The 20011-nt window shown below is 36.5% G+C and overlaps 2 protein-coding genes, 1 long non-coding RNA gene and 2 pseudogenes across 5 annotated transcripts; 4 read left to right on the forward strand and 1 right to left on the reverse strand.

Annotated features, from left to right (window-relative positions):
• Position 1: 1 nt before the first annotated feature.
• SUB1 (calcium ion binding protein) lies at positions 2-2147 on the reverse strand. The gene has a single exon (NM_116951.2). It carries the CDS (start codon positions 1941-1943, stop codon positions 285-287), a length of 1659 nt encoding a protein of 552 aa, NP_192621.1. The 5' UTR covers positions 1944-2147; the 3' UTR covers positions 2-284.
• Positions 2148-5844: 3697 nt separating this feature from the next.
• AT4G08820 lies at positions 5845-7290 on the forward strand (annotated as a pseudogene; the record flags this gene model as incomplete). Its single annotated transcript has 3 exons — positions 5845-6036; positions 6136-6496; positions 6629-7290.
• Positions 7291-7833: 543 nt separating this feature from the next.
• Positions 7834-11291, forward strand: AT4G08830 (annotated as a pseudogene; the record flags this gene model as incomplete). The annotated part of the gene is made up of 1 exon: positions 7834-11291.
• Positions 11292-15378: 4087 nt separating this feature from the next.
• PUM11 (pumilio 11) lies at positions 15379-17860 on the forward strand (the record flags this gene model as incomplete). Its single annotated transcript, NM_116954.2, has 5 exons — positions 15379-16367; positions 16813-16975; positions 17067-17230; positions 17435-17684; positions 17756-17860. 5 exons carry the CDS (start codon positions 15379-15381, stop codon positions 17858-17860), a joined length of 1671 nt encoding a protein of 556 aa, NP_192624.2.
• A 1152-nt stretch (positions 17861-19012) lies between these two features.
• Positions 19013-19446, forward strand: AT4G05605. The gene has a single exon (NR_141881.1). It is a non-coding gene; the product is annotated as an other RNA (long non-coding RNA).
• Positions 19447-20011: the final 565 nt, after the last annotated feature.

Below are 20011 nucleotides of genomic sequence, written 5' to 3' on the forward strand. Positions count from 1 at the left end.
TCCCGTTCATGATACACAGATGAACAATACAAGATTGTTTTGATCGATAAAAGAGTTCTAGTTAAAAGCATAATCATAAACAATATATTCCTGAATCGATATGTATCAGCTATGTCACTTTGGTGTTGCCTTCTTACAGAATTAAGGATATGAATCAAAAAATGTAAACGTTACGTACACTCTTCAATAGCTAGTAGAACACAAGGTAAACAACACAAGCATAACTGAATTTGATACACAAACAAATAAAACAATGAAAACATATCACAACCTGAATGATCAATTTAGCATGTATTGATCCCGTCTTTGCAGTCCGTGGTAAGGTTATAGAACGTCTCGACGCGAGTCTTTCCTCTATAAAACACCTCTGTATCAACAGCTACTCTCATGTACCCATCAAACTCAACTGGTTTCCCATTGTTCAAGAGACTAGTCTCATTGTACCATTCACTCTTATTTCCCCACAAGTAGCTATAGTCATCAAGCAAGTGAACCTTGTACTGAGACCTCAACTTGTCAAAGTAATTATAAAACGGTTCATTAGTTGCAACGTACAAATTCCTCCACACCTGAACCAATCCTTTAAGTTTGGTCAATATCGCATCAGGCCATGTGTCTGCATCCAAATGTGGCCATAGCTTCTTGTTCTTCGCTTTCTCGCCTCTAACCACATGAACAGCATCAAAATCCCAGTCCATTTTCCCACTAATCTCAGAGACAATATTCATCAACCTCTTCGACTTCCACAACGCATGCCACGGCCTCTCAACATACTTCGATGCTTGCCCTTCACAAACTCTATACCAATAGTTTTCAGGCTCAGGAGTATCAAACTGCCTCCATATAATCGTACTCTTATCTTTACTAAGCTGCAAAGGCGACACTCTATGCGTCTTAACCTTCCTAACAGGAACTTTCCGTTTATGCAACCGATTCCATTTCTTCCAATCTCTCAAGAACTCACCCTCTTCAACAATCGAAGCCGTCTCCTTAAGATGCTCGAAATCAAAATAATACCGAAAATCCTTACCTTCCTCATCTTTCCCCTTAGAACTATAACTCGAAGACAAACACAAACTCAAATCCATCACAAAAGTCCTATTCAAATACATTGCTTCACCTAAACCACACAAGAAACTCCACATATACTGATTCATACCCTTACAATAATCACCACCCCGCGAATAATACAAATACTTCCCTCTCCGGAAACTCGTCTGCGAACCAAGAGTCGGAATCGTATCATTAATCTCCGAATCACCACCGCGAGCTCCTCGACTCGAGCTCGGTCTACTAATCCTAGGCCTACGAGCATTAACACCAGAATGCCAACCACTAGTATGAAACACTTTATAAGTACAATTCTCACCAAATCCAAACCTAAACCTCCTGAAATCTCTGTATCTCCTCCATGACTTCTCCTTCTTATTCCTAAACCTCCAAGAAACATCGCATTCGTCTAGTTTCGATCCGTTAACCGGAGTTTCGTACTCTAAGAACACAATAGATTTAAAAACCTTCAAATTAAACCTCTCAACAGCAACTAAAACTCTCGGATCAGAACAATTCACAATCTTCAAATCCTCATCACAATCTATAGAGTTCTTCACAGTCATATTACCGATTTTCGCCTCGGATTTCTCAATCGTCGCCTCCGTGACTTGCTCTGTGGAGTTCGACGGAGGTGATGATGACGGAGATGAAGCGAGATCTTCGCCGGTTTTGAGAATCGAACCGTCGATTTTGAAAGTTGCGTTTTCGGTTTCGGTTAGGAGTTTGGTGAGTGCTGGAGCAGATTCAAGCCATGGATCTGGTGGTTGGTAAGTTACTGCGATTACTGTGAAGATGAGAACTGTGAAAACGAAGACTGAGAAACAGACATTGCTTATTAGCTTGATTAGATTTTGTGCGATTGGTTCGGTGGTTAGATCTGATTCCTTCATGGATTTGAGAAGATCCAGAAGAATCGCAGAGATAGAAGAGAGAGCAAGATCTGATGCGAAATCAATGGAAGCTTTTTGGTGTGAGGAAGAAGAAGAAAATGGACTCTAGTGAACTTTTTTTAGTCTTTTTTTTTTTTGGACAAGTCTTCTTTTTTTCTTACTTTGATTTTTAATTTGGGAAAAATGTGCCAACTTTTAAATTTGGGAAAAAAAATGCATGAGCTTTTAAAATGTAATTTAAATCTTAAAGTTTGGTTTGACTTTGTCAAAAAATAGTTAAGTTTCGTTGACTGAGATATTTTAGGCATACCGTAAAATTTTCGTTAATAGAAAAATAACGGAGTTAACTTTCCGTTAATAATCTAAAACGACGTCGTTTTAAAAAAAAAAAGCAAAACTTTGCCAACTAGAGTTGAACCACTGACCTCTCAATTAATTAGCAAAACGCTCAACGACCGAGCCATAGTAAACTATTATACATATCAAAGCTTGTGTATATATATACTGCAATTAATTGAAACTAACAGAATTCCATTGTTCCTGAGAAAAGAAGAAAACGGCGTGAGGAGGTGGTGGTGTGACGAGGGAATCTCGTTCAACATGAGCTTGAGGTTTCGATACTGTAGATTGTCTCTGTCTAGTGATGGTTCGTTTGGGGAGAGTAACGATCTCGGATTCAAAATCGATTTTACAATTAGAGATCTGTTTATTTTTGTTGATTTTATGTATTGCGAATTCTTGACTACGTCTATGTTTCGGAGCTCATCTCTAGATCTGATTTTGTTCTAAAAAAAAATTCAAACTCGTGAGGATTTAGGTTTGATTAGTCTCAGCGTTGTAACTGCTCACCGCCGTTTATGTCTCAGGCAACAATGGAGATTTTTAGGTTTGTTATTTTCAGTTAATTACGTGTATGTATATAAGTGTATAAAGTATGCGTATTAATCAAATATTACTTTGGCGCAGTGGTTGGCAGTTGGTAAAGAGTCTTCTAGGTCCACGGTTCATCTCTAGTTGGTAGCATTTTTCGTCTTTATTTTTATTTTGAAAAACGACGTCGTTTTAGATTATTAACGGAAAATTAACTCCGTTATCTTTCTGTTGACGGAAATTTTACGGTATGCTTAAAATGTCCCAGTCAACAAAACTTAACTATTTTTTTATAAAGTTAAACAAAACTTTAAGATTTAAATGACATTTCGAAAGTTCAGGCTTTTTTCGTCCCAAATTTAAAAGTTGACGCTTTTTTTTGACATTTTTCCCTTTTTAATTTACTATTTAATTTAGGAACGAAAATAAATGAGAGTGATTTTGAATTGGTTTGGTTTAGAAGTAAAGTAAATGGACTGGGACGTTTGAGCCGGTTTGATTTGAACGTTTTACTTATGTGTTCTAAAAGAGGATATTTGGATTAATGATTTTAGGAGGTTTCAGTATAAATATTTCGAAGTTGAACGAATAAAAACTTTTAGAAATTTTAGTTCATGAAATAGTAAAATAAAATAGGAAAATTGCACGTATGCTCAGTGGATTCAGTATTTAGATTCTAATTTCCCAAAAGTTTCAGCGCTACTGTTGCAAAAATAAAAACGCGTGTATCCCTATGTCTAGTAGAAATCTAAATGTAGCTCTTATATCTCTTTGTGTAAGGCGAATAGTAGAAGATCTTGCTTTGGATATTTTGGTGGGTGAATTAAATTTTTATATTATTTTGATAGTTTTCAATCGAGGCGTCGTTTCGGTCCAATCTATATTTACCTCATGTTTTTTCTTCGTCTCTTTCATTCTAATTGGTTTGTTATCGGATAATTTGTTACCGTACACGAGTTTTTGTGGTTCAGAATTCGTCTCACGTGTTGCGAGTGGTGAATATATTAACTCTATTATGAATATATTAACTTTATTATCTGTTATCTCATTATCTCGACATTTCATTGCGAGAGGACCTATATCTATATTAACTCTATTATATGCTATCTCGTTATCTCGACATTTCATTGCGTGTTTTGAAATTTTAACTCCTAACTGGTTTGTTATCAGATAATTTATTACCGTACACGAGTTTTTGCGGTTCAGAATTCGTCTCACGTGTTGCGAGTGGTGAATATATTAACTCTATTATGAATATACTAACTTTATTATTTGTTATCTCATTATCTCGATATTTCATATTGTTTTACTCTGTGTAATATCTCGACATTTTATTGCGCGTGTTGAAGTTTTAACCTCTAACATATTTATTATCAGATACTTTATTATCGACATTGCGGTTCAGAATTCTACATTTTATTTACTCTCCCTATGTGTAATAAATCGACATTTCATTGCGAGAGGACCTATATCTATGTTAACTCTATTATATGCTATCTCGTTATCTTGACATTTCATTGCGTGTTTTGAAGTTTTAACTCCTAATTGGTTTGCTATCAGATAATTTGTTACCGTACACAAGTTTTTGCGGTTCAGAATTCGTCTCACGTGTTGCGAGTAGTGAATATATTAACTCTATTATGAATATATTAACTTTATTATCTGCTATCTCATTATCTCGACATTTCATATTGTTTTACTCTGTGTAATATCTCGACATTTTATTGCGTGTGTTGAAGTTTTAACCCCTAACAGATTGATTATCGGATACTTTATTACCATATACGAATTTTTGCGGTACTCTCACTACACGTGTAATAACTCGACATTTCATTGCGAGTGGTGAAGCCCTACAACTATATTAACTTTATTATCTGCTATCTGGTTATCGTCTTCTACTATTGGGCATAGTTTTATTTATTCTTATTTTCTATCAAGAATCTTCTAATATAACCTATGATACCATATCAAATAACGTATTATCGACTAACCTAATTATCTTCATACTTGTGTTAGAATTAAATGTTGCATAATCATTACGTATCCAACAATATCTCTGCTCAGTAGGGATAAATATGTCAGAATTTGTTGTCGGGAGGAGAAAGAACTAAATATAAAATCATCACTCATACTTTCCTAATTTCGCATTCGTCTAAGCATAGAAATTTAATTCACCCAATAAAATAAACCAATTCCTTGTTCAAAAAAAGTAATAATAATAAAATATAAACGAATTCTACAAATGTGTAAAATATAACTTCATTCATAATTTAAACTATAATTGTACACGACAAAACCCAAAAATTATCCCATCTATTTTATTTGAATATTTAATACTTTTATTTTTTAGTTTAAAGAAAAGTATTTCATTGAATTATATTTGGTCCGAAATACATCTTTTTTGAATTGTTGGTATATTTAAACCCTTGACTTAACGAACATTATGGAATCAATGAACATCGTTAAATAATAACAAAAAGCATATGTATTCATTTTTGAACGTTTAATACCTTAACTTTTTAGTTAGAAAAAGATATTTCTCTAAAAATACTTTATCTTTTAATTATTAGTATATTCAAATCCGTGATTTATCAGCCGTTAACAGATGTTATAAAATCAATAAAATCGTTAAATTTTAAATTCACATATATAAATAGATATATACAAAATAGAGAAATATTTTTTTTTTCTTAATCTAATATTTGTATGCTTAAAGACACAAATAGAGTATTTGACTTATCAAGGTGGTTTAGAATTTATTCAAGAAATTGATTTGATATTTATAGGTGCTATGATCAAACTAAATCTTAAGGAGATGTTAGTGATTATATGAATATAAATACGACGTTTGTATTCTACCACTTGATTTGTTAATTTCGAGAACTCTCTGATGCTCAAGTCAATTTTTACCTGTACACTATAATATTTATTATTATTATTAGGTAATTGAAAATATTGTAACCAAAAAAGGCAAATGCTCGTACGATTATGCACTGAAATAAAATGACCTGTAAGACTTTTCCTTCGTTATATGAGTGTTAGTAATAAAGGGAGTGTTGGTGGAGGTATTCTGAAACCGGAGAATGTGATTGACGATGCGTTTGTACGTGAGAGGGTGAGGTTGGAGTTTCCGAATGGGGAGGATGGAGAGCCAGTTATCACCATAGGGGAAGAGGTGTTGGAAGCCATGAATGGGCTTTGGAAGAGATGTATGATAGTTAAGGTGCTAGGGAATCAAATTCCTATTTTGGTGCTGAGTCGTAAGTTACAGGAGTTATGAAAACCGTCGGGGGCTATGACGGTGATGGATTTGCCCCGTCAGTTTTTTATGATTAGATTTGAGTTGGAAGAAGAATATTTGGCGGCTCTAACCGGAGGACCATGGAGGGTTTTTGGTAATTATCTGATGGTACAAGATTGGTCACCAAATTTTGATCCATTGAGGGATGATATCGTTACAACGCCGGTGTGGGTGAGGTTAACAAATATCCCAGTTAACTATTACCATAGATGTTTATTGGAGGAGATTGCTCGTGGGCTGGGGAAGCTTCTTAAGGTTGATCTGAATACGATTACTTTTGGTAGGGGACGGTTTGCAAGAGTATGTATTGAAGTTAATTTAGCCAAACCTTTGAAGGGGACAGTGTTAATTAATGGAGATAGGTACTTTGTGGCGTATGAAGGTTTGTCCAAGATATGTTCCTTGTGTGGTTTGTATGGGCATTTGGTGCACACTTGTCCAAGAAATGTGTCAGTAAGGAGTCCGGCTAGAGCATAGCCGAGTACGGAGAGAGCGGCGGTGGTTTCATCACCAGAAGTTGAAGAAGGATTCACAGTGGTGAGACAGTCGGGGATACGGGTGGAAAAACCGGCGCAAAAGATGGTGTTTGCGGCGGGTTCCTCCGGTGGTCGTTCAAATCGCAGTTTAAGGGAACTTCCTAAAAATCAGGGGGTGGAGATATCAAATCGTTTTGGTGGGTTAGAAGAAGATATGGTATCTGCTGAGATAGGGGAAGTTGCCATTTTAGAAGGGTCGAATAAGGAGAATAAGTATAAAGGGAAGAATATGCGGAAGGAGTCGGGTGTCACGCAAGTTAAGGAAGCTCAAGTTAATGTGACCTTCAAAAAAGGAAAAGGCGGGAATAAAGGCGGGCCAAAATGGAAACGAAATGGAGGGTTGATAATTATGGAGCCCAATGGGCCAAGACAGAAACAAGGGTCTGTAAATAAGCCTGTTAGAGGGTTAATTTTTGGGCCCACGAAAGGTGAAAGCTCAAATCTAGTTGGGGATGCGTTATCAGCTAACGGAAAAAGATTGAGAGTTGAACAGAGGAGTGTTGGTCGACCAGGTGGAGCCTTTGTTAGTGGTCTTGAGACGCGTTCAGGTGAGATGGACATGAGCATGGAGTTGCCTCAGAATATGAACCAAATACAACAAAGTAAGGAATTGTTGTGCGATACGGCGATCGTGGTGTAGGAAGGATTGGTCGTGGAGAGTACTGGTGTGGAGATGGCGTGACGCTATTCCTCGGTAGTTTGGTGTTTAAATCTACAATTTTTAATGGATTGTCTATTTTGGAACTGCCGGGGGGCGAATAAACCCAATTTTCGAAGAGCAATTCGCTATATGTTGAAGAATTATAAAACAGATTTTCTTGCTATGTTTGAGACTCATTCTGGAGGGAACAGGGCTGAGAGGATCTGTCGGGGGTTAGGCTTCGATAATTCTTATAGAGTGGATGCGGTGGGTCAAAGTGGTGGTATATGGTTGTTATGGAGGTCGGGTTTTGGAGACTTAACAATCATAGAGTCATCAGATCAGTTTGTTGTTGTACGGTTGCAGAGTGATTCTGAAGTTTTAAATATTATCGCTGTTTATGCGGCTCCGTCTGCTTCAAGGAGGAGTGGGTTATGGGAGAAGTTAACTGAGATAATAGAAAGGCTTGACGGACCTGTTGTGATCGGGGGCGACTTTAATACAATCGTTCGGCTTGATGAGAGAACATGAGGCAATGGGAGCATGTCTCCGGATTCCCTTGAATTTGGCGAATGGATTAACAGGGTCTCGCTGATTGACATGGGGTTCAGTGGGAATAAATACACATGGAAACGAGGGAGAGTGGAAAATACTTTTGTGGCAAAGAGGTTGGATAGGGTTATGTGTTGTGCTCATGCGAGGTTGAAGTGGCAGGATGCGCGAGTGACACATCTACCCTTCTTGGCTTCAGATCATGCGCCCTTATATGTTCAATTGTGTCCTGTTGTTGAACGTAATCCAAGTAGAAGACCATTTCGTTTTGAGGCTATGTGGCTGTAGCACCCGAGCTTTAAGGACTTGCTCCTACTGAGGCTTTTACTGTTTTACGCCTAAAGCTTAAGAAGTGGAATCGAGATGTGTTTGGGGACGTCAAGAAGAAAAAAGAGGAGTTGATGAGGGAGATTCAAGTAGTGCAGGATGCTTTGGATGTGCATCAATCCGATGATATGTTGCGTAAAGAGGAGGATTTAATTAAAGCTTTTGACGTAGTTTTGGAGCAAGAGGAAATAATTTAGTTTCAGAAATCAAGGGAGAAGTGGATTGCGCTTGGGGATCGAAATACAAATTATTTCCATACCACAACTATTATTCGTCGCAGACAGAACCGTGTTGAGAGGTTACATAATGAAGAGGGTACATGGATTTTTGATGCTAAAGAGTTGGAAGCGCTGGCGGTGCAGTATTATCAGCGGCTGTATTCTATGGATGACGTTCTTCAAGTCGTGAATCCTCTACCACAAGACGGGTTGGAGCGGCTCACAAGAGAGGAAGTGTTGTCTCTGAATAAACCGTTTTTAGCCACTGAAGTTGAGGTAGCGATTAGAAGTATGGGGAAGTATAAAGCACCTGGTCCCGATGGGTATCAACCAATTTTTTATCAGAGTTGTTGGGAGGTTGTTGGTAACTCAGTGATTCGGTTCGCGTTAGATTTCTTTTCCTCTGGAATTCTACCGCCACAAACGAATGATGCATTAGTTGTTCTCATCCCAAAAGTTCCAAAACCTGAAAGAATGAATCAGTTTCGGCCTATAAGCTTGTGTAATGCTATTTTCAAGATGATTACCAAGATGATGGTGTTACGTCTGAAGAAAGTAATTGGGAAACTGATTGGTCCTTCACAGTCTAGCTTTATTCCGGGGAGGCTTAGTCTGGATAATATTGTTGTAGTTCAAGAGGCTGTTCATTCATTGAATAGGAAGAAGGGGAGGAAAGGTTGGATGTTGTTAAAGCTTGACTTAGAGAAGGCTTATGATTAGATTCGTTGGGACTTCCTCGAAGACACTTTACGAGCTGCGGGTATGGAGGAGAGGTGGGTTCAATGGATCCTTCAATGTGTTGCTGGCCCGTCGATGAGTGTTCTATGGAATGGAGAAAAAACAGAAGGTTTTATGCCATCCTAGGGGCTTCGTCAGGGCGATCCCTTATCACCATATCTGTTTGTTCTTTGTCTAGAGCGGCTTTGTCATATGATAGATAGGGCTGTAGCTGTCAAAGAGTGGAAGTCGATTGGACTGTCTCAAGGAGGGCCAAAAATCTCGCATATTTGCTTTGCGGATGATCTGATCTTGTTTGCAGAAGCGTCGGTCTCTCAAATCCGAGTTATACGCAGAATTTTGGAGACCTTTTGTATAGCTTCTGGACAAAAAGTGAGCTTAGACAAATCCAAGATCTTCTTCTCCAAAAATGTCTCAAGAGATTTGGAGAAATTGATTAGTAAAGAGAGCGGTATCAAATCAACAAGAGAGTTGGGGAAGTATCTAGGAATGCCTATTCTTCAACGGCGGATCAACAAGGATACGTTTGGTGAAGTGCTTGAAAGAGTGTCTTCAAGGTTAGCGGGTTGGAAAGGCCGGTCTTTGAGTTTTGCGGGTAGACTGACATTGACCAAGTCGGTTTTATCTTTGATCCCAATCCATACAATGAGTACAATCTCTCTGCCTCAGTCAACGTTGGAGGGTCTGGATAAGTTGGCTAGAGTTTTCTTGTTGGGCAGCTCAGCTGAAAAGAAGAAGTTGCATTTGGTTGCGTGGGACAGAGTTTGTTTGCCAAAGAGTGAGGGTGGTCTTGGTATTCGAACGTCGAAGTGCATGAATAAAGCTCTGGTTTCGAAAGTAGGCTGGAGACTTATTAATGATCGATATAGTCTTTGGGCTAGGATCTTACGCAGCAAGTATAGGGTGGGTGAGTTGAATGATCGAACATGGGTGGAGAAGAAACGGCCTTGTTCGTCAACTTGGCGAAGTGTTGTTGCAGGGCTTCGGGAAGTGGTTTCACGGGGCAGTCGGTGGGTCGTTGGAAATGGGCGTGATATTCTGTTTTGGTCTGATAACTGGTTATCGCATGAGGCCTTAATAAACAGAGCAGTTATTGAGATTCCAAACTCAGAGAAGGAGTTGAGAGTTAAAGACTTATGGGCTAATGGACTAGGGTGGAAGCTGGATAAAATTGAGCCATATATCTCATATCACACTCGGCTGGAGTTAGCGGCTGTCGTCGTGGATTCTGTGACTGGTGCGAGAGATAGGCTGTCTTGGGGTTATTCTGCAGATGGTGTTTTCACGGTTAAATCGGCCTATAGGTTGCTGACTGAGGATCATGATCCAAGACCGAATATGGCTGCTTTCTTTGATCGTCTGTGGCGGGTGGTGGCTCTGGAGAGGGTTAAAACTTTTCTCTGGTTAGTTGGTAAGCAGGTCATTATGACGAATGTGGAAAGGATTTGAAGGCATATTGGGGATACAAGTGTCTGTCAGGTCTGCAAAGGTGGTGATGAAACAATTTTGCATGTTCTAAAAGACTGTCCATCAATTGCGGGCATTTGGCGCAGGCTAGTTCAGGTTCAAAGGAGCTATGACTTTTTTAATGGTTCGCTTTTTGGTTGGCTTTACGTCAATCTAGGAATGAAGAATGCTGAGACGGGTTATGCGTGGGCAACTCTGTTCGCTATTGTGGTTTGGTGGAGTTGGAAGTGGAGGTGCGGTTATGTATTTGGAGAGGTCGGTAAGTGTCGAGACAGAGTAAAATTTTTTAGAGACTTAGCTGCTGAAGTAAGCCATGCGCATGCAATACATAGTCAAAATGGAGGCTTACGTACTAGAGTGGAAAGATTGGTAGCCTGGAAACCGCCGGATGGTGAATGGGTGAAACTGAACACCGATGGAGCTTCTCGGGGCAATCTGGGGTTAGCCACGACAGGTGGTGTGTTGCGAGACGGGATAGGGCATTGGTGTGGCGGGTTTGCCTTGGATATAGGTGTTTGTTCAGCTCCATTAGCGGAATTATGGGGGGTGTACTACGGACTCTATATGGCTTGGGAGAGGAGGTTTACACGGGTTGAGTTGGAGGTTGATTCAGAGTTGGTGGTTGGGTTCTTAACGACGGGGATTAGTGATACTCATTCGTTGTCGTTCCTGGTGCGTTTGTGCCATGGCTTCTTATAAATGGACTGGTTAGTCCGGGTTACTCACGTGTATAGGGAAGCTAACCGTCTTGTGGACGGGTTAGCGAACTATGCTTTTTCTTTACCTTTAGGTTTTCATATGTTAGATGTTGTTCCGCCCTTTGTGGCGATGATTGTAGAGGATAATGACCGAGGAACTGCGTTTCCGAGGCATGTCCGAACTTGATTTCTTTTCTTTAGTTTCTTAATAAAATGCAGGGAGACATTCTTCTCCCTGTGGCTTACTAAAAAAAACAAACTAAAACACGTGTTAGATTTTTTCGAAAGCAAAGTTAAAAAATTATATCTTTCCGAATCAAAATTTTAAAACCTATATCTCTCCAAAATCATAATCCGACATTTGAAACCCCATGACAAGAAAAATATTGGTTCAAGTTATGGTCCTTTGAAATGATATAGGTTCAAATATATGATTTGATAAAGGTTTAGAGAAGACAAGAAAATGTCTTTTGATGACTGTTGGCGCACGCACTTCGAAATACATTGATGATCATAAAGGATCTACGAAAGGATAGAAGGTCTATCGGACAGTTCTCCTTTACCAAAATAACATTGTAATGATCCTAACAATTTTGAATGATAAATGAGAGAAACATGCGTGGAAGCTTGACCAAAACCTTAAAATTTGAGAGGATATTTGTACTAGGTTGTACAAAATTGAGAGAGACACTCAAGTAATCATATCGGTTATCAACATATGCTTATGTAATAATAGTTGGGGAGATCATATCAATATTTTGTCAAGATCGACAACGATAATACTACAGATCAGACAATGATATGGTCGTACAACAAAGAAACTAATAGTCGTACCATGAACAAACTACTAGTGGTACCAAATAGTTAGACAAGGTATCACATACAGTCATAATCAATAAAGTAATTATCGCTTGCCTATATATCCAAAGGCTAATAAGCAGTAATTAGTTATTAGATTTATCAAAAACAATTCATCATTGGATTTATAATAATCTGGTCATAGTAATAAAAATGGCTACAGACGGTAAATAATTTGTCTCGACGATGGATGTTTGGTTTTGTTGGAAATGACTTGTGAGTCTATCTTTTAAAAAATTATTGAGTTAAAATGTAAATTATCATCGGATAATTAGATTAGTTTTATGCGATCATCGGCGCTCACGGGTATAAGAGATGTTTGGTGAATTTTTGAGATGAATGGACGGAACACGTAGTGCAGAATATGTAACATCATGACACAGTTCTCATAAACAAAGGTAATGATTTTTGGTGGTAAATACCTAATTTTAGGGGTAATGAGGATTCGATGGGACATCAAGGATTTTGTTGTTACATGTGGGGAAAACAAATAAGATTTAGTAAATTTGGGCGGTTTTTATGGTCGGACTTTGGAGAGCATATCTTGGCAAATCGTATTTTATATCGTAAAATCTACGAGGTGGCGACCATGCGGGCGCATAAACACCATTTATCATAAAGATGGACATATGTCGCTGAAAAATACAATACTTCTCGCGACTGGTGGACATTTGTCACGATGGTAATGTTATCTGTCGCCGCTGACACTTGTCACTATGCATGTTTGCCCCTCCGCCTATAGATAGAGGGCAAATCTTTATTTCGGAGAATGAGAAGTGTCTAGAGGTAGAGAGAGGAGAGAGAGAGAGAGAGAGAGAGAGAGAGAGAGAGAGAGAGAGAGAGAGAGATTGTCCGTATGTTGTTCCGTTGTTTCACTAAAGGATGTTTATAAACGAAAGCCAAGGAAATCTGAGAATAATCAACAAAGATCTAGTCGGTAGTCGTGAACTATAAGTCTCAAAACATGTGAATGTGGCACATGATTTATTTCCTTTATTTAGGTCTTATCCAGACCGACACAGCTTATATTTGTGGTACAGGTTGAAAAGTTTTAGGCTATGGTCGGGAGAAATGATACTCGAAGATGGACTAACTAATTTCACTTGCTTTGTGATAGTAATTTTGGTTGGATTGTCTACGAGTATCATATGTGATATTTCAAGACAGTCTGAAGTCGTAGAACAGTTCAGGGGTGTTATAAGATAAGTCTAAGATCACTAGTCAAATAATTAAGTGTAAGTAGTCGAGAGTACACAGTTGGATATCGTAAGTAAGTATCGAATGATCGAGAGAAGATGAAGACCAAGATTAAGTCACATATTATTGTTAATCGTCGTCAATTTAGCAGAGAGATGACATTTGTTTTATTGACACGCGCACTTGTCAAAATACATCCGTCATTTGTCAAAAAATCTATTCGACACTTGTTTCCGACATTTGTAAATCCGGGTTGACACTTGTTCGATTGGCAACACTTGTTAAATTTTACCCGTAATTTGTCAAAACCTATCCAAAACTTGTCCACTTGTCTCTGACATTTGTCAATCCGGGTCAACACTTGTCTAATTGGCATGAACACTTGTCAAAAATCCGTCACTTATTTACTTGTCTTTGACATTTGTCAATCCGGATTGACATTTTGTCCGGTTAACATGGACACTTGTTTCATATAAACCCAATATTCTTTAACTATATTATTTTATCCATGAATATTAATATAATAACTATGCTTCTAATACAATTAGTGTAACTTGTTAAATTTGTAAGTTAATAATTATCTCGTAAACTACCCTAATTTTACCTAAATAGTTTATATACGAATTTTCTTTTGCAAACGTTATTATTTTTTTTATAAAAAGAGTATATATACAAAATAACCTTTGACTTGAAAAGAATAAACAAAATAACCTTGGAACAAATAGTACTTGTCTACTACAGAAATTTTGGCAATATTAGTCTATTTTAGCCTTTCTCTTTCTTCTTCTTTCTCTTATTTATTTTTCATGTTCTTTACGAGACTTTAGCTATGGAGTTCTCTTTCTCTCTTCATCTTTAACACAATTCATCTTTTTCAGATTCACCATGTCATTTTCTTTTTCTATTTCTATTTCTCTCTCCCTCTCCTAGAATATCTTCACCACCTCTCATAAAATATATCATCATATCTCTTTATTTTGTTCACCCACATGTTCCCTCTTTATTTTTCCATAGAAATCTCTCTATCTCTCATTCTTTGTTTTCTCTTTTTGCCTGAATTCTCCATCAATGTCGTTGTGATATAAGAGATTAGATTTGATGTTAAAACAAATGTCTGATTTTAAAATGCATGTATTTTAAGAACAAAACATGTTATTAACACTGATATATTAATATTTGTCATGCTATCCAACAAAAACTCATGAAATATATAAATATTAGTCATGTTATCCAATAAAAACCGATGTAATTTTGTAACAATTCTATATGTTTCTTAAACACTTCGCGATTTATAAGAGAATTGCATGCTTTTTATAAATATATCGTGCTATTTCAGAGAAACACATTATTTCAGAGAAACATATATATCGTGTATATATATCCTGTATGTATTTAAAAGAATTGCATGCTTTTTTGTAAATATATCATGTTATTTTAGACAAATACATAAGAACTTATTAACTACAACTACCGATATTTTTGTAAAAACAAGAAAATATAAAGATATTTTAGTATTTTATCCACTTTAATAAAGATTATTTATATAAGTTTTTTGACACAAAGTTATTCTGTCAATTTTATGGTTACTTTCTAATATTACCGTTTAAAATCTTCGAAAAAAAAGACACCAAAAATAATTTAAATTAATTTGAGTAAAATAATAGTAACTTTTTTTTACATCAAACAGCGAAAAAAACAACAAAAAGCAAAAAAAACAAACCATAAACAAACTTTTACAAAAAAAATGGGAATATGTTTTTGAAATACAATAAATTTTGTTTTCTGTCTCTCTCCAACGTTTTTTTTTCCTGCAGGAGGTAAGGAACAGTGGTACAATAGGAAGCAGCCGACTCTGTATTCATAAAACGACAAATACTCTCTGTCTCCGTACGTCCATGAGCCACGCTAACAAACTCTTATTCCCCAAAACCATTTTCTTCTTTCTCTCTGCTCTGTTCTTCCTTTAGTGGTCTGTGTATCATAAAGATTTCACCTTTTTCATGTTTGAAGAGAGTACGAAGAACATCAAGTTCATGGATTTTGGGTTTTTTCCTGGTGATTTGAGACAACGAGGTTCATTTACTGATCTGGGTTTTAATGGGTTTCCTCTAACTTCCTCTGTCTCTAATGGATTTCACTTTTCCGGTGACCGTACAACAAACCCTTTTCTTAACCTTCGAAAGCTTGATACGACGTCGTTAATGGCGGATGGTGTTGATATGGGTTTGTGTCAAAACCTCTCTAAAATGAGTATCTCCGATGAAAGAAGCAATTTTTTTAACCACTCTAGTTTTTCCGGCTATGGATGTTACCAAGGTCGTGAGAGCTCCTTTCATGGTGAAGCTTCTAGCTCTATGCGTGGTTTTGTTGGTTATGGTGATGTTCATAGATTCGAACAAGATCTGAGAGTAAGAGCGAGCTTTCATGGTGAATCTGCTATGAGTAGTTATGTTGGTGATGGTAGTGATTATCATAGACTCAGATTTCTTGCCTTACAAGAAGCTTCTAACCCTAACCCTAGATGTTTTACAGAGAACATGTCTCTTCTTAACAGAGATTACATGTTGGAGTTGGAGCATTTCAATCAACAAATCCGGCGAGACTTTTCTCTAGTTCCACAGAAATCTCCACTAGCTTTTCATGAAGAGAGGATCTTGCCACCATTTTCAGCCATGGGAGGTTCTAGAGAGCTTGATGGTTCTGCTAAATGTATGAAGAACAAGGAAGACTCACTAGATCTTGCTTCAATGGTTGATAGCTATGGTTCTGTGTACTTAATGGCAAAAGATCAACTGGGTTGTCGATTATTACAGAAGTTTGTAGACGAAGGAAATTTTGTTGATGTGATGATTATATTCAAGGAAGTGATTAATAATGTCATTGAGCTTGGAACGGATCCGTTTGGTAACTATCTTATCCAGAAGCTTATTGAAGTCTGCAATGAAGAACAAAGAACTCAGATTCTCATTAGGTTGACTTCAAAACCTGGACTTCTTGTCAAAATCTCCATCAACAATTATGGGTAAGCTTCATTATCCATTTTCACTTTTGTATATAAACTATATAATAGTAATTGTATAAAAGCATTTTGAATTTAAATGATCTGAAAAGTAAAAGCTTTTTGTCATAAGCACAAGAACTAAGGAGACATGAAATTTTGTTGCATATATGTGGAGGAAAGATGAGATCTTTCTTTCTTCGATAAAGATGAAACCTAAGCTATTTAAGGAAAGAAAGAAAAATGAGATCTTTGTGAAGAAAAAATTGTCAGATTTTTGTTGATGGAAAAAAAGATGAATTGTTTTTGCTGATTTAGACAAATCTTAGACCTTTGAAAAGAACATTTTAAATATTTTTCAGACCATTTGACTTGACTTGTTGATACATGTTTTTGGAAATCTTTGGTTTTGCTTATATTATGATAAAAGCTGAATCTTGTTGGTTTGATGTTTTCAAAATGAGTCCAGGACACGAGTGGTGCAGAAGTTGATTGAGACTGTGACTACAAAGGAGCAAATCAGTCTGGTTAAGTCAGCTCTTGTACCGGGATTTCTCTCTTTGTTTAGAGAATTAAATGGAAACCATGTGATACTAAATTGCTTGAAATTCTTTAGTCCTAATGATAACAAGGTTTATAACATAAAACTCTTCCTTAAATAGTTCAATCATGTTCTTGATAATGTTCTTTTAAAACTCTTGATGATATTTTTGCTTGTGACAGTTCATTTTGGAGGCTGCTACTAAGTTCTGCATAGAGATTGCGACTACTCGCCATGGATGTTGTGTGCTTCAACGCTGCGTTTCGTACTCGGTTGGGGAGCAACATGAGAAGCTTGTTGATGAAATATCCAGAAACTCTCTTCTCCTTGCTCAAGACCCTTTCGGGTAACAATACTTATATATATCAATATCGTTCTACAAGATTCAATACTGTTAGTATCTTATGTATAGTTAACTAGTGGGTCTAATGAACAAAACATGCCTTAAGTGATAGTATTATTTAAAATCATATAATGTCACTATGTTCCACATTGATAATATATAGTTTGTTACTAAAATACTTGTATGTGTATGTGAAAATGATGACAGGAACTATTTGGTGCAATACATAATAGAGAAGAAGGTTGGAGGAGTGAATGTACTGTTTGAGCTAAGAGGGAATTATGTGAAGTTAGCTACACAGAAGTTTGGTAGCCATGTGGTTGAGAAATGTCTCAGGTATTATCCAGAGAGCAGATCTCAGATTGTGAATGAACTCGTCTCTGTTCTAAACTTCGGATATCTTCTTCAAGACCCTTATGCTAATTACGTGATCCAGTGTGCTCTATCGAAAACCAAGGTTAGTTAGTTTAGTCATGTGATCGGTAACAGACTCGAAAACATAGTAACGGAACTGATTGGATTGAACAGGGCTTTGTTCGAGCGAGCTTGGTGGAGAAGGTTAGAAGATATGAAAATCTGAAGATGACTCCATATTGCAAGAGGATATTCTCCAAGAATCTCTGGAAGAAGTGAGTTTTAGATGATGTAACCCCTCACGCAAGGAATGTGTTGTTGTTTTGCTTAAACTAGGATTTGACTTACTCTTTTGATCCTTTACTAGAAGAAGAGCTCTTTTGTTGTCTCTCTCTATCTATGAACTTTACAAGAAGAAGAGAGCTCTTTTGTTGTCTCTGTCTTTTGTTTGGGTGTTTTCTTCTGTTGTTTTTTGTAGTCTTGAAATTGAAACTGTGTCCATAGATATAGACAGAGATTGATGGAGATGGTTTTTGTGGTTAGATATCGGCTCAGTGTTGCTGTTTTCAATGTTATCGGTTTATAGTAAATTGAAACCAAATAAAAACTATTTATGCTTTGGTTTGGTTGATAGACATTTCATTTGGCTAAAATAATAATAATTATAACACTAAAATAATAATTATTACGCGTAATCCTCATTTGCAGTAGTTGATGATTTTATGTTTTGTTTTTAGCACTATCTTGTAGGTCTGGACATAATATCCAAACCCGAAGAATCGACCGAATCCGACCCGAAAATTCTAATTAGAACTCGAACCCAAAATTTTTAAATACCCGAACAGGTTTAAATTTCCAAATCCAAAAAACCCGAAACCGAACAGATACTCAAACATATCTCAAATATAAGTATATATTAGTTATATTTATACTCATATATTTTAGTTATTTTTGTGTATTTTTAAATATATTCAAGCAAAATTACTTATGTTGTTTTGATAATTTTTGAAATTTTCAAGTAATTTAATAGGGTTGTACACAAAATTTTGATATTTTAATATAGAAATAAACCGAACCAAACCCTTTAATTACCAGATCATGTATTAAATTTCTAAACCCGAAAAACATGAATCTGAAATACTCGACCCAAACCCGACCCTAATACCCAAACGCCCAAAGCTATTATCTTGGATCATTATGGCTTAAACTTACTCGCTGACATTTTTGACAAAAAAATAAAAAGAAAAATACTCCTTTTCTTTAGAGCTTTTACGAGTTCTTCATAACAACAAAATTATTTGACTTTAGATAACAACTCTAAATTACAAGTTACTTTTTTTCTTTTTCTTTGTGCAAGTACAAACCTACTAAATTACAAGTTACTACAATCCAAAACTTGTTCATAAAACACACCACATCTTCTCCACCGCGATAACCGCCTGAATCTTGTCTCCTACGTTTCCTTTTATGTCAAAACAATGCCACAAAACGCAGAGCAAAATAATTCTTCTTTAGGCAAGCATGTGACGTCTGCGTGCTGATTCGTAGGAAACTGGGCTCTTCAATGGGCCTTATTTTCGGCCTCTTGTTTAAAACTTTCTAGATAAGCTCTTCCCTTGTGTTATAGCTGAAAGCTCTTCCCATGGTTTTTAACTTTAAGGGGTAGGTAATTTGGTTTATTTTCGGTTTCGGATTGGATTAGGTTTATTTGGTTGGTAATAAACTAGATGGATCCAAAATCAAAGGTAGTATTATTCGGTTTAGTTATGTTTGGTTTGGATTTGGTTCGAAAAACGAAACAAATTAAATACAATAGAGCATGAAACCAAACTTACCGTCATTTGAAGATTGATATGGAGACTACATGTAAATTTTCGAAATAAAAAAAATTATATATTAAGGGTTTTGTACAACAAAATTTTCTAACTCATCCACTTTTGCAATTTTATCATTCACCTCTAACAAACGCAGATTATATTTATGAAGTCCAAAATAATAAGAAATATGATTCTTATATGTATATTGTTAACGTTTTTATGGTCACATACATTAGAGTTGTAAGATTTTGAATGTATAATTAAACTCTTGGTCAAAAGGACTTCAATTTAACATATTATATATCAATATTTTACAAAACTGATGATAGCAAAAACAGGCAAAAAATATTACCTTGCGTATTATTTTAGATTTCATAGGATTAATCTGTATTTGTTGGAAGTGGAAGGTAAAGTTGTAAAAATGGATGAATTAAGGATTTTTTTTGCAGAAAACTCTAATATTAAATACTAGGTAGATTGAATCATTGTTTCCGGTCCAGTTATAAACCGAACAAAACCATTCGGGTCAAATTAAAGTGTAACCAAAAGATTTGTGCATCGAATATGGTTCGACTTGGATTTGTTTGAGTTCGGATAGTTCAATATGGTTAAA

The sequence above is a fragment of the Arabidopsis thaliana genome, chromosome 4 (assembly GCF_000001735.4).
Source record: "Arabidopsis thaliana chromosome 4, partial sequence".
Taxonomy (NCBI): domain Eukaryota; kingdom Viridiplantae; phylum Streptophyta; class Magnoliopsida; order Brassicales; family Brassicaceae; genus Arabidopsis; species Arabidopsis thaliana.